The sequence below is a fragment of the Temnothorax nylanderi genome, unplaced genomic scaffold (assembly GCF_030848795.1).
Source record: "Temnothorax nylanderi isolate EJ_2023f unplaced genomic scaffold, tnyl_v1.0 TNYL_tig0024_pilon, whole genome shotgun sequence".
Classification (NCBI taxonomy): domain Eukaryota; kingdom Metazoa; phylum Arthropoda; class Insecta; order Hymenoptera; family Formicidae; genus Temnothorax; species Temnothorax nylanderi.
The window spans coordinates 1,853,334-1,876,324 of record NW_027249086.1 but is presented as its reverse complement, the minus strand read 5'-3'; the positions used below and the strand labels follow the sequence as shown (position 1 = coordinate 1,876,324).

General features: G+C 36.4%; 2 protein-coding genes across 8 annotated transcripts; both read left to right on the top strand.

Moving 5' to 3' along the window:
* Positions 1–88: 88 nt before the first annotated feature.
* Iml1 (GATOR complex protein Iml1) lies at positions 89–15,696 on the top strand. Of its 7 annotated transcripts, none has more exons than XM_071701208.1 (25): positions 89–268; positions 329–700; positions 806–931; positions 1,007–1,478; positions 1,557–1,753; positions 1,851–2,134; positions 2,319–2,545; positions 2,623–2,841; positions 3,107–3,274; positions 3,365–3,508; positions 4,909–4,917; positions 6,432–6,649; positions 6,736–6,941; positions 7,358–7,532; positions 7,635–7,835; positions 9,034–9,129; positions 11,060–11,130; positions 11,904–12,014; positions 12,401–12,608; positions 12,973–13,081; positions 13,141–13,368; positions 13,565–13,725; positions 13,809–13,977; positions 14,063–14,376; positions 14,629–15,696. In XM_071701208.1, the coding sequence occupies exons 2-25, from the start codon at positions 350–352 to the stop codon at positions 14,824–14,826; spliced, it is 4,662 nt and encodes a 1,553-aa protein (XP_071557309.1). In that variant the 5' UTR covers positions 89–268; positions 329–349; the 3' UTR covers positions 14,827–15,696. The 7 variants fall into 7 exon arrangements, with proteins under 7 accessions (XP_071557309.1, XP_071557306.1, XP_071557303.1 ...); XM_071701205.1 differs by lacking the exon at positions 11,060–11,130 and adding an exon at positions 9,935–10,008; XM_071701202.1 differs by lacking the exon at positions 11,060–11,130 and adding an exon at positions 9,935–10,008 and having other exon boundaries at positions 7,611–7,835.
* A 507-nt stretch (positions 15,697–16,203) lies between these two features.
* LOC139769814 (uncharacterized) lies at positions 16,204–18,916 on the top strand. The gene is made up of 5 exons (XM_071701235.1): positions 16,204–16,642; positions 17,009–17,318; positions 17,395–17,804; positions 18,101–18,241; positions 18,656–18,916. Exons 1-5 carry the CDS (start codon positions 16,438–16,440, stop codon positions 18,814–18,816), a joined length of 1,227 nt encoding a protein of 408 aa, XP_071557336.1. The 5' UTR covers positions 16,204–16,437; the 3' UTR covers positions 18,817–18,916.
* The last annotated feature ends 4,075 nt before the right edge of the window (positions 18,917–22,991 follow it).

The following is a 22,991-nucleotide window of genomic DNA, read 5'->3' as shown; positions in this document are numbered from 1 at the left end:
TATTGCGCTTCCTCTCAGCTGTGTATATTTAAAGTTGGCGCAGTTTTGCATGCGCGTGCGGCCACTGAGCATGCGTATGTGGCCGCAGGGCATGTTCAGTGTTGCTAGTTGCTACATCTCGTTGGTATGACGGGAATCATAACCTGATTCCTGTCAACTTTAACGTTTAATATCTCGCGTCGCGGGGCAGAGCGACACTTTTTTCTGCTAGATTCTTTCGTTTCGTGCAAAAACGCGTCGATTGAGCATAATTTCATCGATATTTGAGGTGAGGCCCCTAAACTGTATAATTACCAAAAAGAGCACCGCTCGAAATTTTATTCCGCAGATCCAGAATGCCGGATGAAGTATGAAGCTTTTCAAGCTGATAGTGCATCAAAAGAACTTTAGCGGGGAGGACCTGATCATCAACCCGAAGGATTATCCCGGCATAAAGACCGGCGACGTCGTTGAGATTTACCATCCCGACGATGAGTTCAGCCGCCTGCTGTTACAAGTCACCTCCTTCAAGGAGGACCTCCAGGGTCGCGAGACCATCAGCGTGGAGAATAACGTAGCGTCGATGTTTCAGCTGCGAACGTTCGCCGATGTATACATGAACATAGTAAACCCGGACGACGTGGCCCTAGATTCCATAGAATTGACGTTTAAGGATCAGTATATGGGACGCAGCGAAATGTGGCGTTTGAAGAACAGCTTGGTACCCTATTCCTTTATTTCACATTTGCTAATTGATCTCTTCTGTATCTCTGAGCAAAATATATGTACATATATATATATATATATATATATATGTTCTTCTTAGGTAAACACTTGCGTGTACATCAATAAGAAGATAGAGTTTTGCGGCGGTAGTATACGTTGTCAAGTGTACGAGATGTGGTCACAGGGCGATCGTGTTGCCTGTGGCGTCATAACTGATGACACTAAAGTTTGTGCAACATTATGGTACTTTATTATTGCAATGTCCCTTTATCTTTGTTATAAAAGATCCGATTCTTCTTAGGTAGTGTTTCGATCTTCTACAAGTATGGTATACTTGTTCATTCAAATGAGCTCTGAAATGTGGGATTTTGATATACACGGAGATCTTTACTTTGAGAAGGCAGTTAATGGATTCTTAGCGGACCTATTTCAAAAGTGGAAAAAGAATAGCAGCAATCATGAAGTTACTATAGTACTGTTCTCGAGAACTTTCTACAATGCGACCAGTTTGGAGGAATTTCCAAATCATATGAGGGAGTGTTTGCAGCACGATTACAGAGGGAGATTTTATGAAGATTTTTACAGAGTCGCGGTACAGAATGAAAGATTTGAGGATTGGAGTAATATATTGGTGCAACTGCGCAAACTGTTTACTGATTATCAAAAAATTGTCTTGGAATATCACCAGAAGCCAGGTGTTAATATGCCTAAGGCAGTAAATTCCACTGCTGCGCAAGGCAACTTTTTGGAAGTGTTGAATATGTCTTTGAACGGTAAGTAAGGAACGACCAAATCATTAAGTAATTTATTTGTCTATTTTGCATCTTATTCTATCCACGATATTTTTACAGTTTTTGAAAAACACTACTTGGATCGCAGCTTTGACAGGACTGGTCAGTTATCTGTAGTCATTACACCTGGAGTTGGAGTCTTTGAGGTTGACAGAGAGCTGACAAATGTGACAAAGCAGAGAATCATTGACAACGGTGTAGGAAGTGATTTAGTATGCGTTGGGGAACAGCCACTTCATGCAGTTCCGTTATTGAAGGTACTATAAGTACAAATATATACATATATATATGTATAGATATTATGTACATAATTTATTTATATACAAGTAATATGTGTGTAATATTTGATTCTAGTTTCACAACAAAGATTCCTCTATAAATGCACCAGATGACTATAGCATGCCTCACTGGATAAATCTCAGTTTCTATTCCACGAACAAAAAGATTCCCTATTCCACATTTATTCCACGAATAAAGCTGCCGCAGAAGGTGTCGAAACATCTGACGGATAATGAAAAATTACATTGCAAAACTAGACTTTTGCAAGAAGATCCAAGAGAATGTTTACATAATACGTTATTCGATTATGATGCTTATGATGCACAAGTGTTCCAACTACCAACAGTTCATACTTCAAGGTAAATAAGCTAAATGCGGTATCCTTTAGCACTACGACAAAACATAATGTTCTCTCTTTCTTTCTTTTTTTTTAATTTTTGTAATATAGAAATATGGATTATAGTAAAATTCGGCGTAAATAAATCCAATCGTCTTTTATTGTTACTTTATTAAATTAATACGTATATTTTATTGTCGTTTCAGTGTACAAAGGATAAATACGAGGAGGAAAAAGACGAGCGTGGTGTGCCTTGAAACTCATAATAATGGCCATTTGTTAAAGCTCTTGAAACGTAAAATGTCGGATCCTGATATACATCATCCACCACCTGAAACACATTCACCGCCAGTGCTTTCATTACGGAGTGCAGCAATAACGATACCGCACAAAACAGATGACGATAACACTGAATCTAATGAAGATAAAACTGGCAAGCACATGCATGTTTGATAATAATTTGGTTATATCATTGAGATATTTATTAAATAGCTGCAATAATTGTATTAGGTGTATCTAGAACGCCGGTGAAAAGCGACTTAACAGACTCCGAGATATCTCCGCCGTTTAGACCTGTTGTTGGTAGCGCTGGTAGTCCAACGAACTCAATTTCTCAACCGACGAATATACTTAGGCCTGGTAGGGCATTAATCAATCCTTTCGATCCATCACATGTTACCATTAAACTTACCAGCAACAGACGACGGTGGACTCACATCTTTCCAAAAGGTAATTATTACACTCGTTTTATATCGGTAAATATAATTGATTTTCTTTATCTTGTTTTATATATATGTAATGATAAATGTACTGAATGTCATTTATACATGGTAAATCATACATGGTAACAATCAGTTGTTGAAAATAACAACTATTTAGTTTTAACTTTCCAATTACAACATATATTTTGCACATATTATTTAATATATTAAACCACTGATGACATAAATTTATATGTAAAATCTATCAAAGTTATATTAATATAATTTCATAGGGCCTACAGGAGTTCTAATACAGCAACATCACTATCAAGCTATTCCAATGCAAACATTGGAGTCACAAAGTGAGACTACATTAGCCACTATAGGTGGATCCTCGATGGAAGTTGGGGCGAGCAATTCAAATCAGATTTCAAGATCGGCATCTCAAATAGGATTCCAAGGTCGTTAGTATTTAATATTATTAAATTAGAGCATATTTAAGGTATGAAATATGAGAGATACAATAGATAATAAACTTCATGGTCTTATAGACACAAAAGGAAAGTTACTGCGACCTAATCCTTCTGTAACTAATGGAGATAAAGCTGCAAATCCTTTAGCTATGGTGAATAAGAGTCTTACTCTCTTGTGGGGTGCTACTGGTGAGCAGGAATGGACACCTGCTCTAACAACAGGTTTGCTTTAATATTTCTAATAATTCTCTGAATTTATATCTATACAATTTGCGGGAAATAATAGAAATATTATAGATTATTACTCCAAACATTTATTTAACATTATTCTTTCTATAATTACTACATTATTAATTAGGAAGGTTTAATATAATATAAAGTAGTTTGAATGATTTTAAATATATATATATATATATATATATATATATGTATATTATAAAGTTTAATATTATTCTGTAATACATTATAGGGCCTAAAAAAATGCAACAAAGTTATCGACTTAGCGTAATTATCAATAAGCTTACAGTCTAAAAGAGAGAATTCCTGAATAATCCTGAATGATAAGAATTAAAAATATTCAATTCAGTAACAAGTTATTTACATTACACATAACACACATATAATTCCAGTATCCAATATCCATAAGTTATACATAATGCTTCTTACGTGTATTGTGCTTTATCACGTACGGTATTTTACTCAGAATTTTTGATATAATTTAAATAATATAAATATCGATATATAATAAGCAGGAGTGCTCCTGTGGTTTTTTAGCTTCGAATTATAATAGTATGACTCTAAATAATCAAAATTAATTTCCTTTATTCTTGTGTTTTATATTATAAATTTAATATTCACACATAAATGTATACCACGTTATCTTTAAATAAAATATATAGTCAGCAAAGATAGAGACCATAGTTAGGACATATGGTTTGTTGAAAATCACTACAGATTTGCTCCTGTTTATAGATAGTGACAGTGAAAAATTGAACTTACATGTTGCTATTACATGTTTCATATCAGATATCAGCATCAAAGAAGATTGATAAGTCATTACAACTGATAACATTTATGAAAGAATGAAAATACTTGGAAACATTTTGAAAGCAAATACTATCCCAATATTGTCATTTCTTACATTTATAAAACTTGTTAATACGTGTACAGAAATATGTGTTTTTTTTTTGTAATACAGAATATACTTTAATGACAAGTTAAATCTTCACATTTTTTTCAATAATACGTTTTCTTTTTCACTTATTTATAATTTTGCATTTATTTTACATGAGTAAAAAAGTAGTTCTTTCCTATTTTTTATAATAGCTTCGCTTAACCCAATCTTGCAATTACGCTCTGTTCTCATAGAATCGCATCTCTGTATCGTCGGATGATTACATCCACATATATGTATTTCATACATCCGCGAAAGGTTTTCGCAAGGAAAGAAATATTTTCATTCTTGAAAATATCCAATATTAATTTTTTTACAAGACCATCGATCATCGATACGAATAATGTTGTTTATTTCCATGCTATGGTACGTCTAATTGGGATGCAACGCTGGACGCATTGATACGTGTGTGATGTACAACTATGATGTCACTTATGCTGTTTTACAGCCATCATAGGTTAGCGCCATATACTATTAGGGATTGATCCGGTTATGGTATACATTTGTTTATCTTGTTTAGGGACGTTAGCCCGAAGTAGAAGCGTCACTATTAAAATAGTTTCTTCACAATTCTTCACCATTTCTTCGCCGTAATTGTCTTATGTGTCTGATGCATGTACAGCAGATTTCTAGAATTTCAAACGATTCTCTTTTTTTTATTTTTAAATAATATAAAACACATATCCTTTCGCCTGATATTTTCAACCTGTTCCTCCACGTTGAAGCTTAACATCTTCGCTGTAAGCAGCTTTCATCTATCGCACAGATCGCCGCTTGTTCTTTGCTGAGCATCTCGCAAACTGCTCCTTTGCTGTTTTCGTCAGTCAGATATATATTACCTTACGTAAAGCTTATACTTTTCCGCATTTTTATTTTTATTTTTATTTTTTTTAATACTATTTTATGTGTTTCCTCTCACTGACAAAATGTGCTACAATACAGCCTCTGTTTTCCACATTTATATGTTAAGGCATACCTACGATACGTAGCTGTTTAGATATGCTTATTACATTATATTCTCTCTTTTCTGAAGATCTAATCGAGTAACTTTATTGCACCGGCGTGTAAAAAGGATAATGTGTATCTATTTTAGATTCGTTAGTTATCTATTGTGTTACACACGTGACTTAATAACTCAAAATTGATATATCACTATAGAATATTTGTTATTAAGCACATTATGACTAATAATTGTCAGACAGCATGCATTTAGAGAGAGAGAAGACTTTTAATCTTTATCATATGTAAACAGCATTCTCTCGCAAATCATCAGTATTATTAGAGAATGTTTCAGTGTAAGGAATCTACACACAATAATGTGTCTTATCGTAATTAAACTTGTCAATAGGGAACGTATATGATAAAGATTGAATTAAATATACAGAATGTTCCAAAGAATTCTAAATATAAAGTCATGTATGCATACAAACTTTATAATAGAATTTTTTTCGAAAATAAACGTCTACTAAATATTTCTTAGACATCATTATGCTGCTATTAATATACATTCTACAGAACATTCTGTATAATGAAAATTATATATCAGTAGTTTCTGCCGGAAGGCAGATTAAATATTATTTTTACTGGTAAAGGGAGATTGAATCGACAATACAGTAGATTCTCGAAAATCGAAATCTGACATTTTTCAACTATCAAAGTTGATGCATTTTCCTGTAGTGACAATTATTATGCAATCCTGATCAAAATATAAAATGATAATTCTCTCAGTGCTTCGATTTCTATAATTTCTATTCATCTGTAACAAGTGACATCTCATCGAGCATCTACTCTTTGTGACTACATAAGGAAGAAATGGATATTAAATAAAAATAGAGGAGCTAAAAAGCTTTGAAGCTGGAAAAGAATATTCTTGAATATCGATTGTAAAATTGCAACTTATCTGTTTCTTCTTGCATATATAGAATGATGTTTGTAATCACTTCAATCACTTTAAAATTTTATTCGAAACAGGGGTTGACTGGAAATCTTTAACAATCCCCGCGTGCCTGCCCATCACTACTGATTACTTCCCAGACAAGCGGAGCTTACAAAATGATTACGTCGTGTCGGACTACAATCTTCTCCCGGACGACGTTAACGCTGATTTTGCCCAACAGCGAGCGATATACAAGAAACCGCTCACAACTGTAGAAGTGTTTAAAGAGCTGGTCTCGCAGCGCTTGGCCCAAGTATTATATAAATAAAGCACTCAGTTTTTTTTTTAATGCGCTTTTATGTAATTGTATCTGGAGTAATCACGAATATTGCATTTAAGGGTTTCCAGCTAATTATTTTACCGTCACTTAACAAGAATCAGAGCAACGCCACTGGCAGCAATCCCGTTCCTGCAATTAGTACGGTAATACGCGGCAGACAGACTGAGTCCGAGCCTAAAGAGGAATATTTGCTTAGCATTGGAAGAATTTTTCACAAAATATCACTGTTCGATAATTCTATAACAGTTACGAGATACCGTCCACGGTAAATATTACATAATTTATAATTTGATATTGGGATCTTGTACCAATCAACTGATTCCGTTGGAACTTAATAGATCTCTTCTTTACACACTTAGTCTTTAGCCGTACTTTTTAAAAGTCAATTTTTCCAAAATTTTAATTACCAGTTAATATATCACTTCGTGATTTAATTAAATTATCATATCTACGTAGTTTATTTTATTTACTTGCATATAAAGTTTTTTAAACTCTTTCAAGAGCTTTTTGAATGAATTGATACTAAGTAGTATATAATAAGAAGGATATAAAACTTGTATTTGACACATAATAAGACATATACTTGAATAAATTTTATTATAATTAGTGTTTCTCCAGTGCAACGTGTTACACAAACACGCAAACTCAAATAACAAATATTGGCAATAATTAAATTTGCAGGCATCCTTACCCACCCTTCAATATTCACTATCAATATCGATTTCATGCTCCGCATCACGACACGTACGAAGTCTCGCGGGTGTCTTTCACCACAGAGAAACTCGAGACCTATAATTGGAATTATCTAGACCATTACATTTGCACACGGGGCCACACTGATTTTGCTTTAGTGGAAGTGAGTGGATTTCCAAAAGTCCGGTTTCCCGCATTATTAAGAGAAAGTACTAACTTCGATATTTTCCTTTTATTTCAGGATCTTAAATATGTTTTCTTTCAGGCTCTCAAATATTGGAGGTTTCGAGTATTTCTATTACCATATAATAATCCTGCGACCCGCAGAATTTTAGAAGGTTCCCCAAGATGCGACATATACACTCCGCTCAGTAATGCTGAACAGGCATCATTAATGGACGGCTTCCTGCGTTTTATCGAGGGGTGGTTGAACAAAATACGACGGCCAAATCCCAACAAAAACTGGGTAATTACTCCCTTTCTAATTTTTTTAAATAGAATTTTATATGTATAGAGATGAATTAATCCCAAATTATTAATTATTTATTAGAAATTTTAAATGTATAATAGTTTAACAGATAATAGAAGACGTTCCAAAAAGTATAATTGCGTCACTAGTAACAAAACTTTATACAGAAGACATTTTTTATTATCTTTAACAAAAATTTCTCCAATCTTAATTCGTTTTGATCATTAATTTTTTTTTATCGAATCTTTGTTGCGTAATATTTGAACATTGTTGCTAATATAAATCTTTTTGGGACATTCCGTTATATTTATAAATATTTTAATTGCAGTTATTTCATTCTACGTGATATTTATTTTAATTGCTTGATAGTTTTGTTGTAAATTATGCTGTTTGAGGAGATATATTCTATTCCCTTTTTTTTATTCCGATTATTTAAAAAAATAAATAAACATATAAGGATCATATTTTATATATGACATGAAATATAAATTCAATTCTTGAAGGCAGTCTCTTTTTCTTGCACATATACAAGAAAATAATGTACAAAAATTGCATTTTCTCTGGAATATCTCCTCTATACTATCTCCTCTATACTTGAATGTTGCATGCTCATATTTGATTGATTTTCGCAGATTTATTTTAATGCTTCTGTTAATTATTTTATACCTTATTAACTTTTGAATTACGCAGTTTCTGTAAACATATTTATTGTAGTATAAAATATAATCTTATTAGCGAAATAATGGTCTCTGACAAACCTAATTCCATCAATTGTAGATAAAACATTGCTGTATAACATGCTGGAGAGACTATACAAGACTATACACTAGGATATACAATTAGAAAACTAAAAGAAATGCACGGCTTTTTACAAAGCTTCTTTTGACACTTTGCGTTAACGTCAGCCTATAACATGTACAATAGCAACATTCAGCAGTATTAATTTACTACTTAACGATATAATACTTATACCCCTATACTACAAATTACGATCGTTCCGAAATACATATCAAAGTATTTGTTAGACGTACCCGTTGACAGCAGATTAAGATTACGATTACAAAGTCACAATAAGTCTCTACTTACTAAATAGATTTACAAATTCGATATTACATACGTATAGATGTACGATAGGTAGAGACATGTAGCTGGAATGTTTGTATGGGGAGGGGGATTTCAGCATGATATGTTTCAGAGCCCCACAGCTCTAGGTGGTGTCCCTCCAAGAGATCCTGCCTCTCATTTGACCAGACGCAGGCACAGCACGAGCCTGATATTCCTCACTAACCAGGTACATCCTCCCCTCCTGTAGCCACTGAGTGGTTGTATACACTGAGTCCAAATTGGTTGGGATTCTCGTTCGTACGAGCTTCCGACTAGTTAATTACAAGCGGTACAATAAGAGAAAATTTCTTGGAAATAGATCTTCGATTCTCTACAGACTGTTGTATACACAATATATTATTCCCGATATAGAATACTACAAGTGAAGTAAAGTTGCAGCAGGAAAGATAATTTTGCACAACAGTGAAAAGAAGATTCCGAGATTATATTCAGAGAGCGCTCACAGGCTGCCAAGAGAAATTAACATTCATCTCTTTTGGAAACTTGTAATTGCAAAAACCTCTTTTTACTTGGATGTGGAATGGTCCCAACTGGTGCAATTTTACCCGATTTTCTCAAGGCTATTCGAGTTTTTCGATAGACTCGCTTCTTTGATACGTGTTACCTGGAATGATCAGGCCAGCTTACACAATACAATATAATCTCACGATAACTATGACCGTGCTTGATATATTTTTGCGTTGAATGTGCATCTATGATTTTTAGCGAGCTTAACCGTTATGCGTCAGATGTTATGATGTGTTTGATTTACACTCTTCTCTCGTTACATATATATGTATATATACACGTATAATATATGTATATATATGTATACATACATATATGACTTATGCCTTATACGAGAGCGACTTTTAAGCAACACTTTTTAATGTTTGAACATCGCATTCTAGTTATACCTATACATTTTCACGATATCATCAGCTTGATCATTACCATTCGCAGTTATCCATACATGTCATCATACTTTCCAGACCAATCTAGTCGGCAGCTCTCCTTTCAGGGAGCGACTCGGGAGCAACCGCCTGCCAGAGAAACCGAGACCAAGGTTTGAATATGTCTACCTTGATGATTTCAGCATTGTTGCTTTGCGCCAATTTTTAACTACGTAGTTTTGCGGACTCCTCTTTTGTTCTTTTTTTTTCAGTGGACTATCCCAAATTGGTGTGGTCGATGGTTTTCATTATTGCTTGGTTTTTATTATGTACGGCAAATGTTTGATCCCTGGAGCGAGACTTTTGTATCACATTGTGTTTAATTGGCTCATTGATTTTACGGAATATTATCACTTATATTTTATCAGTGCTACATATTTTCATATGCATTTTATGTTAAATACAACTTGTCCAGTACAAGAGTGCATTTGACTTAAATAAAGGAGGAAATAAAGGAGGAACAATCAGAGAACAACGTCTGATGCCGAAATGCGTGATGACGATATGAAGCATAAACGTAACATAATCGGTGAACCATTCTTTGACGCTTTCCTGGAATTTGACATTGTTTTATAATGTGTATGGCTATATTAAATCCAGTTTCTTTTCAGTTTAACGCTTTTGGTGATTGCTCTTGCTAAGATCAGAGGCACAACTAAAAAAAAAGGATGCACCGATACATCTGACATGAACGCATACAACACTTTTTCGACTTCACTATTATCGTGCATGTCTTTTTTTTGTTTGCGATTTTGTGATTTTTTTAAATATAAAACACACTTGAGTGTCTTTGCATACTACATATACTACAAGTTATCCTTACTCCGCACTTTTGGTCATCGTGGGCTTTGATAATAACCGTTGCGACACTTTGATTAATATCCTCTCGATGTCACTCAATGTGGAGCAGGTGCAACGCATTAGGAGGAAAGCGAGAGACCCTAAGAGGGACCCCCCCCCCACATAGTTTCTGTACCTTTCAGCTTCTTTCATCTTTTTTCTGTTTGTCTTCCAATTAATGCCCAGCCTAGAGAGCATACATACGACGTGCCGAGGACAAAACGAGATGTAAAAGCTTAAGTTTAACGGCATTTGTATGTATGCTCTGTGTGAGCATTTTGGTAGTGAGTGAGGGAGTGACGGGGTTGTTGGTCCTCTGTACAGGAGAGGCATGTAGTGAATACCGCTGCGGCTGCCCGCACGTGCCTCGACACTCCTCGCCACGTGCCAAACAGGTTGGTCTCACTCTCTTATTCCTTCCGTAATTCATCGTCAGATTAAGAATACGAAACTATTCGCATACGACGTTGAGCATTAAACACATACGCGTTTTACTTTATAATATGTAAATGGTACGGGCTCTAATCTCAAACTCATGCTGTCGCGTATTCTTTTAGTCTCACACGTATGCGCAAAGTATGCAAACAGTCACAAAGCCATGCAATATTTTATATTAAATGAAGAATCGTAGTAAATTAATTTTTATTTTTATTCACTTTTGACTAACTTGAACAAAATGGCTTGTTTTTTAATAAGATAATTGGAATGTATATATAGGAGGAATATCACTCGAAGTTTATTAAGAATCATTGACAAAAAGGTAGAAGATTGCGATAAACATTTTTTGCCAACAAGAAAAATTACTTTTCTGCATTTATTTTCCATAAAGGATATAAAAGTTAAACTTATGTCTGTGACTAAAAAAATATTCGGTAGAACAGCGGTATTGTATATCTCTTATTCTTGAGATCTTGCGAAAATAAAACTCATAAGATTAACAACGAATCTATTCACTTGAATAACATCATCTTGCGATAGAAAAGCGTGTTGGAGCCGTTGTTTCTGTAAAGTTTTTATCTAATTTGCTATGGGGAGGTGACATAAAATAGAATAAAACATTTTTGCTTAGATAGCGTTAACATAAATCGCTTCGTAGATTCTGCATCTTCTTTCTGCATGCTAGTAACAATTACTTAATGAATATTCTCCATTTTCATGCGTGATTTAGATCCGGTTCCAAAGTGATGGACAAAGGACGTGTGTCGCCTGCCAGTGAAGCCGTTTTGCCGTTGTCGCTCGAGCAACAGCAGCAGGATCATTTCGACGCTAACGACGACAGGTAATAAGGATGTCACTTGCTTCAATAACTTTTACTTTAGCAGTAAAATACCTAAACGCATCAATTTGTTGAATGACACTTTGTTTAAGAGTCTCAATGTTCATGTACAAGATAATTCGTTTGGTATGTTAATTACGAAACAGTCAGTGTTAAATCGCATCAATTATTATCAATACTTGGTGACTTATCAATTTCGGACAAACCTTCAATTATAAGGTTTATGATATTTATGAAGCGAAGAGTTATTGATTTCGCCTTAATTTATTTTAAGGAAAAGTTCTCATCTTGTTCGATATTGAAAATAAGTAATAAGGATTCTTTCTGAATAAGCTTTGGTCGTTCTGGTATCAAATATATAAATGATGTAATTATAAACTTGATTACAGTGCAAATCAGGAGCTGACCAAGATAAAAAGCAATGCGACAAATGTGGAAATTTTGGAGGCCATGAAACATCCTCAAACTGGTGTTGGCTTCTTAACACAACATCCCTCGCTACCCAGCCAAACGTTTGTTAGCGCCGATGCGATCCAGTGGTTGAACAACCACATAGAAGGCGGCACGGGGATCGAACAGGGTATTAATATCATGAAGGTAAAGATTTAGAAAAATTTTGTTATTTATTCGATGCAGTTTATATAATTTGAGTTTGAATAAGTATATCATCCATATATTTAATCTCAACTTACATATATTGCATACATTGCTTACATTGCATTTTTATAGATATTTTTGCATAGTTAAAAAACGTAAAAATAGAAATGCATCTTATATCAAGAAATATGTCAGGTTCTCCGGCAAGTAGAGTACTGCTTCAAACAGAAACGTCACTTTCTAAAAAAGATTTTCCACATTTTATTGCACTCAAACAAAAAAAAGAGAAGATTTTAATTACACGTTTTATTTAAAGCTTTATTGCAACAATAAAATTATATAATAACAATTTATCTTTGTACAGGGAATGATTCAAGACAAATTGATATGCCATGCGTCCGGCGATTTCTCGCAACCATTTGTACTGGGATTTTATTTGTATCATATCGTGCAGGATAAGGAAAATCAAAAAGGTAAATAATGCGACCGAATTTTCAACAATTCGCAATTTCATCGCTTTCTTTGGTAACAGCCGCAGACTATTCCGCGCCGCTTGGAAATCTGCAAAGTTTCGAGAACGAGTGGGTGGAGGTAGAAATGAGACCGCCGAAAGGATGGTGTGAACCAACGTCTTCGACAACAGTGTCGACAGTACCTGCCATAACAATACCTTGCGACACTATTGACGAATCCAACGTTCCACCTTTTCTGAGAGACGACATCGATTTAACCGAACCGATGGATGATAGAAATTGGACAGGTACCAAAAATACTCAATACGCAATTTATGCGTGTGCCCTTCATATCACGACATTACAAATATCCTTTTAAAATACAAGAAAAGTTAATCTTTAATTTACAATAAATATAAATCATGTACAGAATCATCTATCAAGATTCGTATCGATAAAGTAGAGATACATAAAACGAGTCACATATAATTTGTTCTCTTTTAGTGCCATTGTATAAACATACTCATCTTGATATCGACATCAATAATAAAAGTGACAGGATCGAATGGGGTCACTTGAGATACCAGTCCATTTACAAAGTAGATAATTCTTATGAACTCGTAGTACAATGGGTTGCGTCATCTGGGAGCATAGTGGCTGATCTGGTAAGCAACGGTTTACCTTCCCCTATCTAATTTCTTCCGTTACACTGTCGAAATGTTGCTAATAATCAATCTCTGTCTGTAAGATATTCGTTTGGCAACGCAAGGCTCAAATGTGCGGGATACAGATGATACCGATTCCTAGCGATCTGTTAGCGCTACCATATGTCTTGAAGAGCGATCCTCTCAGAGGTCCTATTTTCATACCTCTCGATACGGAATGTTTAATGGCAAATAAGCGGCATCTCTTTGAAGGTTTGTCCTAACTAATCTGATTGTGTTACCAGCCTAAAAAAAAACACTGTCCTATTTGATAAAAGTAATGAATACAAATTTACAGAATTCCGTGAAGATACCTACGCACAAAGGTTGTTTTTATTCCAAGAAGCAATTCTACAGAGATTCGGCTTCATGCCGTGCTTAGTTGAGAATACCGAAAATGACCGTCAGTACGTTCACATCACTGGTAACGCATTTATATTAGTGCCATCCACCACGAATACTCGGCCACGTCCACGAACCGGTACGAACGTCGTACGGCGAAATACAGGACAGAAAAGATACCCAGTTCATTCGGACCAGTCTAGTCCGCACGAAGCATACATTACCAGACATGTTGGGGGAAAGAAGGACGATCATAGCACAGATAGGAAAGTAAGTGATCTTATCGCATACTTAAGCGATCATTTAAATTTTCATGAATTAACAACACTGGCGTAAATTGGTAAAGATTTAAGATTTAATAATAAAGGTTATCTCTGAATAAAATTTGAAGAAAGATATTCGATGTTACGATAAAAATGTTTAAGAGCTATTACAGTCTTCTTTAACATATATGCATATATATTTTTAAAAAACTAATGTCAAATTTTGTCTATTAAAAATCATAATTGTTATTAATTTTAGATGGGCTTTTTGTGGTCCTGGAATCATATGATCAGCCGCAAGTGGAAATTATTATCTCTCTCGGCGGGCGACGAAGTTTTCCAGAAAAAAATCATACAGGATTTTCGACACTTCTGTTCCAATGGAGATAATAGACTTAAAGAGTTTTGGGAATCTTGTTGGGAGTTAAAGGAAAAAACTTGTACAAAAGCAAAGTAGCAAGATGTTTAACGTTTTTTAAAACATTTTTTGTCCAAAGATTTATTAAGTTATCATCGATCATTTATGTAAATTTCGTCAAATCATCATTCGACTGTTAATCTCAATTTATCAAAAATACGATATAGCAAATAGTAATGTTTTTAAGGTATAGTTGATAGCTATTGTAAGCAGGATAAAAGTATATAAATTGTACAATATGATTAAATAATACTATAATATATGAATTGTACAATATTATATAATATTATTTAAGCTAATGCTATACTATGAGCGATTCGTGGTTTGAAATTCGCATTTCGCTATGAGATTCGTAAGTAATATGAATAAGCAGATTCGTCGAGTTTGCATTCATTGTTTATTATTCATGCAACCTGAGCAATTTTTTAACAAAATCAAAGGGCGCAAATCACCACGAATCAGTCAATTTATATTGATCGTACATAGAACTACTATCCTATACAAATAATGAATCACGAATTGCGAATCATGAATCGCATGGTCTACTCTGCGTTAGTTTTACGATTCAGCGAAGCAATGCAGATCAGGACACGTATTATGAAACTTTTTGGAATAGATTCCAATCGAAATTGTATATAGTTATTTAGTTATTTAGATTTATAATGTGTTTTCTAGAGAAAACGGATAATTCCGTTAATTAGTAATTAATAATTTGGAATATCGGAACCATTTAGTTAATTCCTAGATTTCTGTTATGTCTTTCAGGGAAAACGGAATAATCGCGAATCCATTCCGAAAAGTTCCATAATACGTGCCCTGAACCAGTTATTGTCATTCAAGAGTGAGAAAAAGTAGGATATTTTTAAGACTGTGTATGACTGGAAAAAAAATCAAGAACTAAAAATTAAATTTTGGAAATTTGTTATTTGCTATCTTTCCCATTTTTGGTTTTAATTCTCGTCTAAAAACCTACTTTACACTCATAATTCTTTATGATCGTTATTTTGAGAAATGTAAAAAGATACACTATATTGTTATATAGAGTTAGGATATCATACGTTCATATAAACTTTTCTTCTCATAAAATGACATCAAGAATCAATTCCTAAATCTAAAATATTGGACACTTAAGAAACATCCCAGGTAGCAAGCACTCGTCATTTTGACGTCAAATGACGTCAAAAGACGTCAAAATGACAGACTTTTGACGTCAATTGACGTCAAAATGACGAGTCTTGCTACCTGGGATATGTTATATATAGTATTCGAAGTTAAATATTGTAAACGTAATTTCGGGATATGTGAAAAATTTATTTTATATATCTTCTTCGAGTAGATTACGAATTTCAGAAAATTATACATTGAAATCGGCAATCGTTGGTAAATGGGGGAATTGGTATCAGATTCTCCTCGCCCTGACTAAACGTTACTAAACATATCCCGATACTTCAAAAGGATTCGTCATTGTTCTCCAAAAAATACAGCATCGGATCCATCATGGATGAATCTCGTACGTGAACGGATTCTCGATCGAGCAACGACATTTCCGTAAGAATATTTACGCGTAATTGAATCGTAACAAAGCGATAATTAATATGCGTCGAGCGATAAGTGGCTCGATCACTGAGTCATCGTCAAAGGCATGCAACGATGATCAATGATAGCGACATTGACAGCTGGAAGACGGGATCCGATTCTAATGGATTCGCTCGAAGGAGGTTTGGTCTCGTCGATCACCGTGCCGATTCCGACGAAGACGCGATTCTGACGCGAGTGAAAAACTCGAGCTCCGGCCCCGAGATTCGTTACATCAACCCCGCCATTTATACGGAATCCGTCGACGAGCAGGACCCAGGTAGCAAACTGACGTTATTTATCGTCATTTGAACGTCAAAACGATGTTTTTGATAACAGCGTCAACTTGCTGGGGAAGGTCGCTGTCAAATCCAAATTAGAGGATTAAGAGAATTCAAAAAATCCTTTAAAAAGATTCTTTTTTTCAATTAAAATTTTGAAAGATTAAAATAATTCCCAATCGAATCGGATAGACTAGATATAGAAAAGAGAGAATAAGAGAATGACAATTGTAAAGCCGGAACCAGCAGCGTAGCGATTATACTAATTAGTATATCATTTTATTAGGGACACCCTCTCAACCGTCTTTGAGAGGCTTTTCTAAATTGAATTCGGAGGAAGCAATACGCGGTTTGCTTTTTCGCAGGGCGTCGCAACGGAGACGTGATCGACCCAAATCGACGTTATGATTCCAACGCTTCGGCGATCGATCTGTCCGTCGTCGCGAAGGATACAACGAGCGCTAATCACGCGAACGAGCACCCTGGACGAAGCACCTACAGATGTTACTCGACATCCCTTCCGGACGCTACATTGCCCCTCGAAACGTCCACGGCTCGGTCCGCGATCTCATCCGAAAGCATCGCACGAGTGGAGCGACGATGCAAGATTGATAGCGTTTCCGTTGATCGAAATGAGGCGAACGTTGATCAGAACGAGGCGATAAAACGGGACAGGTATATTTGTTTCTCGTTTCACCATACGATTTTTATTAAACGTCAAAGTGGTACAAGCGAGAATACAATGTCGCAGGTGCGTTCTGGACGGTCGGCAGGTCGTGCGAATTTCCACGACGTCGCTCTCGACCGAATCGAGCGGGTCGAACGGGTCTGACCTCGGCAGAAGGCTCGCCCATTCGGAGTGGATGCGGAAGAAGCACGAGGCCGCGAGGAAGGCGAGGGAGAAGGAGGAACGCGCCGCGAAGAAGCGACAAGAGGAGGAGGAGAGGGCGGCGCGGGAGAAGGAGGAGAGAACGCAGCTGGAAAAGGAGAACTTCCTCAAGTGGGTCGAGAGGAAGAGGCAGCAGGAGCTCGACAGGAGAGCTATCCTCGAGAACGAATTGGAATTGCAGAGGCGGCTGAAGGAGATCGAGGACAATCTCGCCGGCGCGAAAACCACGTATCTCCATCGGTGGTTTCACAAGAAGAAGGAGGAGCAGAAGGGTGTGGCGGTTGTACTTCCGGCGCGTGGCTTACTCTGTTAAATTCGTAGTGTCAAATTATAATCAGTTTGATTGAGTCATTTTTAATCAATCCTATAGGTCGCTACTACTCCTATTCAATATGTCGTTAATTTAACTAAACTAATAAAATAATAAATTTCGACACACGTGGTAATTAAAAATAACAAAATGTTATTTAACTCAAGGTATTATATCCTTTAATATTTAACAGTGTACCGCGCCCTGTCTGCTCGTAAAGAGACACGATGATAAGAATTGATATATCCTGTTTTGCAGTCCGACGTAAGGAGCAGGAGACGAAGCAGAGGGAGATGAACGAGGAGCGCGAGAGGAGACTGGAGCAGAGCACGAGAGCGTACGAGAAGTGGCGAGAGAATTCTAAGAACAAACCCAAGCCCGCCACCCAAGGGTTGCTTCGTATGTAAAATACAATGCAGTTAAATAACAAAACGATCGATGCGAGCGCAGAGATGAAATGTGCGCAGGATAATTCTTTATTATTATATCTTCAATTATAGTGACACATAATTAAAAATCACTCTCTGCAGAATGTCTCGCATCGTGCCACTGCTACAGATAATAATTACGTAATTAGTGTTGTAATTATGACTAACGAGCGCCGTAATTTAAACAGATTAATTTCCGTTACATAAAAGAAGGTGGATAATTTCTATAAAACGAAGCCTCATAGAAAAAAAGTTTTATTCTACATTTCGACTTATTTTTTCATGTAAAATCACCCCTTTTCTGTATATGTTTTCAATGCTGTGTAATTTTTTCATACGGATAACTGACAAATATTTTGAAATGAATTAACGCGTTGTCTTTCAGCTCATCAGAAAGCGAAGCCAGCGTACGTAAATCCAATTCCTTGGCAGTCGATCGTGGAGATCGACCCCGATGAAGCGCAGGAGGAGACGTTACACGAGAAAAAGGGGAATATAAATCAATTGAAGATGAGCGGCAGAAAAACAATCGCGGCGCATCAATAACTGCGATCGAGAAAATCCAATCGGGACACCTGAAATACGATTTGAATACAGGAATTTGTAGTTTTATTAGCGTAAATAAATTAAAAAATCTTTCCTAGAATTTCTCGCTGTTCAATTAATTACAAGTCTCACTCGGGGCCTCAATTGTGTCAAAATACTTGATTACAAAAATACAAGGTAAGACAAAATTATGTCTTCCCGTATTATATTCGCGAGAGAAAATTTTGGAATTATACATTTCTACTGGTACGGATCCCACAATTCCACTTTCTCCCCTAGCGAGTATAAGGGTATACAAAGGGTGATCAGATATCACATCTCGATTGATATATGTCAATTTGATTGAAGTGATTTTTAATGATATAGGTTTGTTCACACGTTTAATGACAACCTGTGCTACATAATACAAAGTATTTGATTATAACAAGACAAAGCAGACCTCGTGACTTTGTAATCGGTATCTCTCTCTCTCTCTCTCTCTCTCTCTCTCTCTCTCTCTCTCTCTCTCTCTCTCTCTCTCTCTCTCTCTCTCTCTCTCTCTCTCTCTCTCTCTCTCTCTCTCTCTCTCTCTCTCTCTCTCTCTCTCTCTCTCTCTCTCTCTCTTTCTCTCTCTCTCTCTCTCTCTCTCTCTCTCTCTCTCTCTCTCAAATAATTATCAAACTATTACACCTTCAGCTCCTCTAACGCGAGAAGAACACACCTATTATTTCGTAAACCGTTAATTGTATAGTACGAGAAATATCGCGTGAGAGCTTTTCTCATCGTCTATTTGCCATACGTAAGACACATTATCTTCCTTGGACAACGACCTTTTCTCTAAATAATGTCTTAGTCGCTTTCGTTCACACATATTCGTCTCTCACCAGATTATATACAATATACACAATACTTGCATCCTTACAAAGCGCATCCTACCTGTGTAATTTACAATCGAAATGGCAAATTTCCGACAATCGAGCAATATCGAGTCAAGAAGAGCAGGGGGGGAGGGTGGGCGTTATAATCGTTTTTACGTATATGCGTACGAGTGTGTACGTAACAATCATATATGTAGGTATGCGGTAAATATTGCTTTTTGTACATTGTATTCTGGTATACACATGTACACGTAACTTATAGCCTAACGCTCCTTATTCTTCACGCAATGCCTCGCTGACCGTTTTCGAAGAGGGAAAGGCAATAAAGCAGCGATTCGTGAAGATAATGCGCAAGTGTGTATACATATATATATATTTTTTTTTAAGGGCGGCGATAGTACCTTCCTTTGTCTCATTGCTAAACGCAATTATTCCAAGTCAATCGATTCAACGTCACCTGCGTTAAATTGATCTTACGTGTGACGAAAAATATAAATATTGCGCTTTTTTTACGTTACTTTCGTGAAGTTCTATTGCGGTTTTATGATATTTTTCTCTCCAATTATATGCCTTTGGAAAAAAATACGTGGCCATAAGAAGGAATCGATATAGGAATTTATTCTGCGAGAATGAATTAAATTCCACGTCTTCGAAATTACTTTAAAAAATACAACATTTTCCTTTCACGTGTCTTCGTAGAGTAAAATACAGCGACACAATTAAGTACTCAGAAAGAGACACGACTGTACATTCTATTACCTAGAACGTTAGAATACAATCCCTTTTTTTACCAAAGTATACGAACGTTGCTTTTTAATTATATTTCAATTAGTATTGTGTAGCGAGAAAAAAAATTAAAAATTCTTAATGGAGTCTCTCGATTTCGAAGATGGTGGAGACTCGTCGTAGACGTTACACAGAGTGAATTTCTCAGATTTCTCTAATTCGTCTAACTAATGTAATTTACAGGGAATTTAATAGAGATTCTCTGGTATCTATCCGTGTTCGCTGCACCATGTATTATGGCAGAACGTTACGACGAAAATTCTGTAAAGATGATTACCGAAACTTGGGTATGTTCTCCATAAAAACGAAAGAAATTCAATTCGACATAATACTGACGAGACACTAGAAAAATATCCGCATAATATATCCGTCTCTGCGTATGTTCTGTGTATGTTCTCTCGATCTATAATATACATATATATATTTATTATATGTATTTGTGTAAATCTTTAAATCTTCGGCTTTATATAGGGTGCATCCGCGTACAAAAAGTCTTGGATTCTAATACATATATATATTTATATATACAATATGTATGAGTATGTGTGTGTGTGTGTGTGTGTGTGTGTGTGTGTGTGTGTGTGTGTGTGTGTGTGTGTGTGTGTGTGTTTGGATTTATAGGTATTTATAAAGTTGTATATGGCTCAAAATAAATTAATCTTTCGCGTTTGATTTCCGACTCTTTACGGAATTTTTCCACGATTGGGTGAGAGGGAAAAATCGTCAGTTAAGAGTCAATTAACACAATCTCTGTAAAAAATAAATAATTTGATATATAATTAGATTATAAAGTTAATATGTCACCCTTTTTCCAAGGACTACGTTTTCAAACTTTATAATCCCTAAATTGAGATCCCTTGGAAGAAGCCCAAGCAGAGCAAAGAGTCATAGTGAGGTCAAAGTGGCGTTAAAGTGATTTTTAAGTCACGATAACGTCATCACGATGTCATTATGAGTTTTATGTTCTACTTGAGAGGGTGACGTACAAAAAAATTGGGATGTATCCGAAAGTCTTTGAGTGGAAAGTCCTTGATCGCGAAAGGATTAGAAGTTCACAAAAGTTTAAAAGATAAATTTCAATTATTCCTTCAGAGTTCACCGGTTCTCTACAGAGGTGTCTCGTGATTGCGTCACCACCCACGCGATACAATTCTGAGGGATATTTTAATCCCGTAGAGATTGAATTTGGCCATGCTATTCCTCTCTCTCTCTCTCTCTCTCTCTCTCTCTCTCTCTCTCTCTCTCTCTCTCTCTCTCTCTATTTCTCCCTCTGTCTTTCTCTTTTTGTTGCCGTTCGTTGCATCAATATTATGACGCGAAACTAAACACTGTACAGAAGGAATAGAGGTACAAACCGACGCATAGAGTGGAAAAATATCGCGGGGGAATAACTGGGTACAGTGCGAAAAGTTGGGGGCGAGAAGTTAACGTTCGAGAAGAACGTAAATGTCTTACATTCTTTCATAACCGGAAAAAAAGATTGACAGGGGATAACATGTTTTAAGAACGATTGCGAGAAAAGAATCTTTCGGTAACACAGGTTGTAGATATCCTAAATATACAGTAAAAGCAGGAATTGATACAATCTCTTAAATAAATTCGACAGGCCACTAGAGATGCACCCTAACCGGGGAAGAAAGGAAGGAAAGCGAAACGTGGAGCTATTCAAAACACGTTCGATTTTAGCAGGGATCAATCGCGGCGAAAAGGACAACAAAAGGAAAAAGGGAAGACAACGGGAAAAAGGAGAAAAAACCGACGTGTTTTTTTACGGGCACGCGAAGGGTGAGGAGGAAACGAAGGGAAAGGGTGAGAGCGAGGCGCGCCGACGTGCAGGGGAGAAAGCCCTCGAAGGGGAGAAATTCTCGATACTCCAAAGCCCCGTGGCTTCACCCTCCATAAATTCTACGTGCTGGAGGGAGGCGCTTCGTTAAAGCCGAGCTATCGACGCGAGAGAGCGTCTCTTTAAAGGGAATGAAGGGGTCCGTGATTCGCCGCTCCGCACTCCCGAGAGATATGAGCATATCCGTCTTAAATTCTCTCGGGAGCGCGGACCGAGTCTCTCTCTCTCTCTCTTTCTCGAGCCCCTCCCTCTCACCCTTCCTCGCTCGTCACCCTCTCGCGTAGCACATTCGCGCGCTTCCCACACCCCCGACGGCTTTCGCCGTCACCCTTTTTTCGCTTTCATTCCTCTTGCTTTCGCGCGCCAATTCTCTTTCCCGCCCCGCACACCCTCTTCTTTCCGCTTTAGAAATGTCGGGAGCTTGAGAGACCGCCCGATGTTATAGTTCACCGATATAAATAAGTTGATATTTTTCATACCAATAAAAGCGACACCGAAATAGTTAAAGACCCAGGAAATATTGCAGACTAGATAATAACAATTCACACTTACACACACGCGCTCCGGGACTATAATTAAGCCCCAATGCGAAATTAAATTTACTTGAGGAGCGCGTGTGTGCGTACTGCCCGAGATGAGAATCACGCGGTATACATATTTCGTGAATATTCTGTTTTTGAAAAATTCCA

Bases quoted from the DNA above. Each gene is read 5' to 3' on its own strand.
- Iml1 (XM_071701202.1), top strand. From the start codon at position 350: ATGAAGCTTTTCAAGCTGATAGTGCATCAAAAGAACTTTAGCGGGGAG. The intron at 1,479-1,556 runs GTAAGTAAGGAA...ATATTTTTACAG, and splicing joins GTTGAATATGTCTTTGAACG to TTTTTGAAAAACACTACTTG. The intron at 2,842-3,106 runs GTAATTATTACA...ATAATTTCATAG, and splicing joins GACTCACATCTTTCCAAAAG to GGCCTACAGGAGTTCTAATA.
- LOC139769814 (XM_071701235.1), top strand. From the start codon at position 16,438: ATGATCAATGATAGCGACATTGACAGCTGGAAGACGGGATCCGATTCT. The intron at 17,805-18,100 runs GTGTGGCGGTTG...CCTGTTTTGCAG, and splicing joins GAAGAAGGAGGAGCAGAAGG to TCCGACGTAAGGAGCAGGAG. The intron at 18,242-18,655 runs GTATGTAAAATA...GTTGTCTTTCAG, and splicing joins CGCCACCCAAGGGTTGCTTC to CTCATCAGAAAGCGAAGCCA.